This window comes from Lolium rigidum, chromosome 7, assembly GCF_022539505.1.
Source record: "Lolium rigidum isolate FL_2022 chromosome 7, APGP_CSIRO_Lrig_0.1, whole genome shotgun sequence".
Lineage (NCBI taxonomy): Eukaryota > Viridiplantae > Streptophyta > Magnoliopsida > Poales > Poaceae > Lolium > Lolium rigidum.
The window spans coordinates 57533488-57540788 of NC_061514.1; the positions used below are offsets into that span (position 1 = coordinate 57533488).

The 7301-nt window shown below is 50.7% G+C and overlaps 1 protein-coding gene across 1 annotated transcript; it reads left to right on the top strand.

Annotated features, from left to right (window-relative positions):
* Nucleotides 1-2589: 2589 nt before the first annotated feature.
* On the top strand, nucleotides 2590-3553 carry LOC124677768 (NDR1/HIN1-like protein 12). The gene has a single exon (XM_047213731.1). It carries the CDS (start codon nucleotides 2752-2754, stop codon nucleotides 3421-3423), a length of 672 nt encoding a protein of 223 aa, XP_047069687.1. The 5' UTR covers nucleotides 2590-2751; the 3' UTR covers nucleotides 3424-3553.
* The last annotated feature ends 3748 nt before the right edge of the window (nucleotides 3554-7301 follow it).

Consider the following 7301-nt stretch of genomic DNA (forward strand, 5'->3'; position numbering starts at 1 on the left):
TCATATTTTTCCGGTGTAACTCATGAACTCTTTCATTAAGGGTTACTACCCCATCAAGGGTATTTCTTGTCTGCATGACCATACTATGAGAGGGCCGCACTACATGATTAACCACCGAATCCAGCCTAATAGTTGTTGTTTCTGTGAAAATCTTGAAGCTAACATTAAGGAGATATATATATTGGTATTGTTGGATCCTTTATGCTTCGTAAACCTTAGGTAACAAAATTTTCTCAGCAAAATAAAGGCAAAATAGCACGAGTTAACCTTCACGCAAAGCACTAAACAATGCCATCAAGTCCTGTTTGATTATCTTCAAAAAGTTTTGATAGAACTCAGTTGTGAACCATCTGGTCCTAGGGGTTATGTTTTGCTCCATTTGGAAAACAGTCTTTCTTACCCAGCCCCTGAATAATGCGCGGCAAGGTAGGGGTTTTCTCGTTTCCTCATCGGAAACTTGAGAAATGTCATATATTCGAGAAGAAGAAAAAAAATCCTCCCCGTACTGAAGCTGGGTAAATCCTCTAGAGATCATGTGCGCGACCACTCCATGTATGTGCCTAGCTCTAGAAAAATCTTGCATCATTGAAACTAGGGCATCAATAGTGAAATGGAACCGAAGCGGGCATATCAAGCCACCTTGTCCGACACCCCTTTTGTTTCTGAAGTAGGGTCTCACCTCGCAGATAATGCATATCCCCATTTCTCCGCTCATGACTAACTGCATGATTATATGAATGAACCTGGAGTCAATCCTCTCTACGAGAGAACTTCACAGAAAAATATCCAGCTAACTCTATCATATGCTTTCTCTAAGTCAAGTTTGGAATGCTATGTAAGAAAATCAGGTTTATATATTTAAGAAATTAATTTTATATACCTAGCTATCTTATTTTGTAAGAAAATTAGGTTTATATATCTAGCTATTCATTTTTAGGCTTTCATATGTTTCCCTACTGCTTATTTTTTTCACTTATTATGTACAAAAAAGATTATAACTAACAAGGTTATCTAGCTACTCTCTCCAGCTAGGAAGTTGCTTTTGGCCAAACTTTTTCAATTGGAATGCTCAGCTAACTTGGGTGTGCACGTATGCATTTGTCATCATGATCCTTCCGAAACTGCCTATTGAGGAGTAGAGAGCACATGATTCTCAGCTAACAGTGCAATAAGATATCTCTCGGGGACCCCCAAAATTAACAGTGAAATAATGCCCTCGTCCACAAGTTAGGTCTCTTGGAATAGCAGCCAGTCTCCTTTCCTTCATCTCTCGGTTGGGTCTCTTTAGAGAAACCTCAAGGAAGCTGCTGAGCAGATAAAGTCAGAGCCCAAAATGTGCACCTCACTCTAGTCTCGAGTCTCGACACTAGTATCGACTATCGAGCGACACTTTTCTTTTGCCACCGTCCAACATATAGATAGCACGATGTACTCTGTTCTTCAGAAAAATAGCAGATATTATCATCAGTCAAAGCCCCAACGTCGATCGGATCAATAGAAGGATAGATAGATTATCATGGGCATGATATTATCGTGCGTGGATGGACATATGGAGCCAACTATACACATCTCCGTCTCACATAATACCTCAACTGCACGCACGGAACAAGCATTACACCGAATGGGCGCAGGCAGGTGCGACATAGCAGTTGATGCGTCGAGCGAAAGTGACTTGCAACAGAAAGGTTTTAGCTGCTACGGCTACTCCATTACAGAAAGCACAGCGTCGTCCATTCTCTTTACCATCTACCACTACATCTATGTATATCCACCGACCATTCTCTTTACCAGCTAGTACTAGCTACCCCGATCACGCATGCTTGTAGCATTTGATACAAAAGAATCCACCAACAATACATTTCAAAATCGGTTCGCAATGACGCGACGGCTGCGCCGGCCCTCTCGATCGCCTCCGGCCGTTTTGATATCCAGCTACCTAGCTGGAGTGGTGGACTTGCGTGAGCTCATGATCCACATAAAACTAAAGGTGTTCCTTATTCCACCTTTCTTCCATTTCCCACTTTTTGTAACATATCTGGGAAACTAAAGGTGCTCCTTTTCTCGCCGTAATCTGAATTCCCATCCGCCACAAATCATTGCCGCTTTTGGAACTTAGCACTCGCTCACCTCCACAGCCCACCAGCTCCATTCCCCTGTAAGCATTATTAACCATCTTCCATTTATGTTTTCTATGAGATCATTAACCACCTTTCAACAGTCAGGCTTACCAGTGGCGGAGCTGGTATAGAAGTGTTGGGTTCAGTTGAACCCAACGAATTTCATGAAACCTTCACTAGTTTGCTCTTTAACTTGTCTCATTAGTAGATGATTATCACATAACTAGTAGAGCTGAACCCAATGATCTTTTGGTCCAGCTTCGCCCCCGAGGCTTACGGTTCCACCGTGACAGTCCTTACACTGACCAACTCGACACTAAGTACACTGTAAATAACTGTACAGGTAGTTCTGCTCCCGGCCGACAACACTCAGCTTGTCAGTCTTCACACTGATCAATGATGATCTCCTCCTCCTCCTCTTAACCCTACACTCAGCAGTTCCCTTCTCACAATTCCCTGGGATATATATACCTCCTCTGCGCACACTGCCCAGAGCTCCTCCCTCAATTTTCCATCCTCTTCACAATTGCAAGCTACAACAACCAGCTGCCAGCTAGCTCGGAACCAAAACCACCTTGATCACGCTAGCTAGCTTCATCAATCAGCTTCTCGCTTAGTGCAGCATCGACCGGCCATGGCGATCAAGGACTGCGGCGGGCACAAGGGCGGCGGCAGCGGGTGCGAGTGCCACAAAAGAAAGCTCTACCGCAAGTGCTGCGGCTTCCTCCTGGCCGTCATCCTCCTCGCCCTCTTCATCATCCTCGTCGTCTACCTGGTCCTCCGCCCCCACAAGCCCCAGTTCTACCTGCAGGACCTGGCCGTGCTCTGCCTCAACGTTACGCCCCCCGCCTCCGCCTACCTCTTCACCACCATGCAGGCCACCGTGGCGGCCCGGAACCCCAACGACCGCGTCGGCGTTTACTACGACTCCGCCGACGTGTACGCGCAGTACAAGGGCGTGGCCATCACCGTGCCCACCCGCCTCCCCGTCGCCTACCAGGGCCACCGGGACCAGTCGGTGTGGTCGCCGTACCTCAGGTCCATGGACAACGTCATGCTGCCGCCGGAGCTTGCCGTCGCGCTGGCCCAGGACGAGACGGCCGGGTACGTGCTCATCGACATCCGCGTCGACGGCTGGGTGCGGTGGAAGGTCGGCACGTGGATCTCCGGCCACTACCACCTCCGGGCAAACTGCCCGGCGCTCATCAGGGTTAACGAAGGGAAGGGCAGCTACGGCGCGACCACTGGTGGCGGGACTGACTACTTCCGGTTCCAGCAAGCGGCCGCCTGCAACGTCGACGTCTGATTCCATTAGTTCGCCGTCGATCCGATCATCCGAGAAGAGAACTGATACCTTGTAGTTCCTTCTTCCTTTTCCACTTTTTGACTTGCTGTTCGTTTCAGCAGAATCGGTTAATTAAAGAATTGATTGAATACTGAAGAGCTTCAATTCTTGCCCTGTCCTTTGGAAATTCACCTCTCTTTTTTGAAGAGTTTTTCTTTGGAATCGGGTTGGTTTGATTGGTTGGAGTAGCCTTAAAGTGGAAGGGAAACTACTGAAAAGGAACGGAACAGGGAGTAAACGTGAAGATTCGATCGTGCATACGGCTTAACTTGTAGTACACTACTCCTTGCGACTGACTAGCTAGCTAGCTATGTACACATTTGCTCATAATTAAGCGTGTTAAGTCATCATCGTGTAATTACTCCAAGCTTTCTTTTTCATTTCGTTTTTACGAAGGAGATCGACGAGCTTAGACGTTCTTCGTTGCTTGTGCTCGACAGATACGGACTTTTCTACTCGATCTCGACTCTTAGCTCCAAGTGTGTTCCTTTGAAAACGATCTGATCACGAAATTCTCCTACTTAATCAATCACTGAGTTGGACAGTTAGCTAGATCGGGCGCTTGGCTGGAAACCGGGGCACGTCACCGGCGCACACACATGCTGATGGTGACGCGGCCGCGATTATCTCCTCGCCATCTTGCGAGGAATTTCTGCACACACATAGTCTATCATTGACTCAAAGGTCCCTTCACAATTTTGTACGGTGCATATTCATCAATAATCATCGTCACGCAGAAGATCGAAGATTTCCTTTGAATGTCAAAAGAGTACTCCTCAGTTGGCAAGGGTAAGGGTTCTCCGAGCTGTCGTCGCCGGAGAGGTTTACGATTTTCTCGCCATCTTTGCTGCTGCATATCCTAGAACCGCAGTTGATATTGATGAGTGCTCTCAATGTCTTGGCTTGTCTACATCAACGCGATGTTCATGTGTCTTGTTTCAAATATTCGTTTGTGTCGTTTTGTGGTCTCTTGTGTTGATTAGAGTGAGTACGGTATGTTGTTCGGGTTTCTATTTGGCTTGGCTGTGGGTGTGTGTGGGGGAGGGGGGGGTGCTGTTTGCGTAGGTTTGGCTTTGCTGTTGTAGATTTTCACCTGTTTTTTTTTATAAAAATGACACTCTCTTCATAATTAATAGATAAGGGGAATCTTTTTCCTCCGTTTTATTTTAAAAAATCACTCTTCAGTTGCGGGTGGTTCACGTAGAAATTCACGGCGGCTAGCTTGAAACATGAATGATAGCTTAGAATTAGAGGCCTAGCTAGCTACTGAAATTACTGAAGTAACCATGAATGAATGGTGCTCTATTTCTGAACCCAATTCAGATCGTTTGCTCAGCTGTAACTCCGACGTATAGTCAAACATGTAATGCGCACTGAAACAGGCACTCAGTCGCCAGCAGCAAGAAGAAGAAACTTGACTTATGTAGCGCTGAATTAATTATGTTTAGCGGTGATGTATAGGAGTAACGAACAAGAGAGCTTTCCGAGTGGCAAAAGGTGCTGGCCGGTGAGACGTCTACATCAAACGAAGGAGCGAACCCAAAGAAAGCTGCTATATATAGTGGACGACCAAGAGTATAAGAGCATCTCCAACGGGACGACGTTAATCCGACGTCCAAAATATCCACGCGCATCTGTTTGCATCAGTTCAAATGGTCGAAATCGACTGCCGCGCGTTCGTTTGCATCGGGTGCTTCCGGCGGCACGACGCATTTTTGCGATTTTGCATTTTTTCAACATAAAAACATAATGTACATAGTAAAGAAAGGAAAATAAAAATATAAAACCTAACGCATGCGCCTACTCGTCGTCGTCGTCGTCGATAATGACGAAATCCGGTACCTGCCACGGCCAGTTGGGAACCGGCGAAACATACGTCGGTGCCGCCGGCGGTGGTGGAGGCGGAGCAGCCCACACCGATGGTGGAGGTTGAGCAGCCCACGCGAGTGATGGAGGTGGAGCAGCCCACGCCGGCGGTGATGGAGCATCCCACGCCGGTGGTGGAGGTGGAGCCGCCCACGGATTGTACGGCAGAGGTGGTGGCGGCTATTGCGGTTGCGGGGCCGAGTCCTCGAGCGCCCGTCGTAGGGCCTCTTCCTCCATGAGGCCTGGCTGCTTGATGCCGGTGGTGTACGGGGCAGCGGCGGCTGCAGCGGTCAGTCCACCTCCGAGACAAGGACGCCGAGCCTCTCGATCTCGTCGTCCTTCATCATCGCCGGGTACTTGAACTTCCGGCCCATTGCCATGGCCGCCTGCCATTCGTGGAAAATGCAGGCGACGTAGTCATCGCTGTCGTCCTTGGCTTCCTCGTTGTGGTAGGATAGCGCGTCGTTGTCGTCGTCGTCGTCCTGTGGAGGCGCCGGTGGCTGCCGTGTTCGATGAAGAGGCGGTGGTGGATGATCAAACGGGAAGTCCCTATCACCGAGGAAGCCCGCCTGCCTCCTCGGATCATTCTCGGTCTTGCGCCAGGTGCGCCAGCTGTCGGAGTCGACGGTGAAGGAGGGATCAGCGCGGAGGTCTGGCGGCAGGTACCGCCGCCCGCGCCGGATCTCGGCACTCCTCTCTGGCTCGCGCGGAGGCACGAGCGGGACAGGCACCCGGAGGTGGCTGAGCCGCCAGCCGCCGCCAGGCAGGTACACGTCCCGCTAGCCGGCGCACGACGTTCAGTTCTTGTACATGAGCCACGCCACCTCGACGGGCAGCGGCCTGTGCGCCCGCTCCGCCTTCTTGGTGCCGCTGCCGGATGCCTCGGAGTCGTGCTTCTTCTTTCACATGGTTATGCGGTGGCGCACAGTGGTGTGGGGTGGGAGTGGAGGTGTCGCTGGTGTGGGCAATGGTAGGGACGGTGCCGGTCGACTTTTAAGCCCGGACGCGCGCGCGACACGATGCCATTGATGGCGGCGCAGAAGCCCAGCCGCCCGCCAGCGCACAGGCAGAATAGGCAGCCGCAACATTGATGGCAAAGGCTGCAATGCAGACCCAGACGCGGAAGCGATGACCACGGAAGCGATGTGCTCGATACAGCCCTATGGCTCGCTGCTAGGCGGGCCTGGTGGAAAAGCGAGCGGTCACTTGAGGCATCCACGCAGCCGTCCGACGCGACGCATCCCAGGCGCAAATATGCGCCTGCGTTTGCGTCCCCGCGGACGGCCCGGTCAATATGCGTCGGGCCACTGGACCTGGTTCCTGAAGCATTTTAGTCCCGTGTGGACGCAAACGATCGCTCAGCATCCGTTTGCGTTTCCCCGTTGGAGATGTCCTAACTGATAGGAAAATGCTTGCGTACAGCCGGGGGATCGACGCGCTACATCCACCGGACGCGTGACTGTTCGATAAGATGTTTTTTTTTAAACGGAGGCATTCATTGAGCAGATGGTGCCCGGTTTTTAGGAGAAAGCCGGGCGAAAACCAACAACAGTGCCAAAGAACACCCACAACCACAACACACTCCGCCACAAGGGGCACACCTAGCCACCCTGGCTACGCACAAAAGCTACACAAGAAGCTCCAGTCGGCCTATGCCAAACAGATGGCTCTCCGAGGAGAGACCGGCAACTCCAATTCTGGAGACGAGCCTCGGAGAGGAGAAGCGCAACACAAGCGCCAAATAGGACCTTCACCGGACCGCCCTCGAAGGCCATCGTACATCGCCCAAGGCCAGCTTCGACTTCACAGCAAGAGGAGATCACCACGAAGACATTTGGACACGCCGGAACGGAGCCGACTAACATGACCTTGCCGCAACCAAACATTGGTCACCACCATCATTGTTGCCTCACAAAGCTCCACCTGGAAAACCCGCATCTCTGGTTGACCTCCTGCCAACCCAAATGTTCTAT

Coding starts and splice junctions, on each gene's coding strand:
- LOC124677768 (XM_047213731.1), top strand. CDS start 2,752: ATGGCGATCAAGGACTGCGGCGGGCACAAGGGCGGCGGCAGCGGGTGC.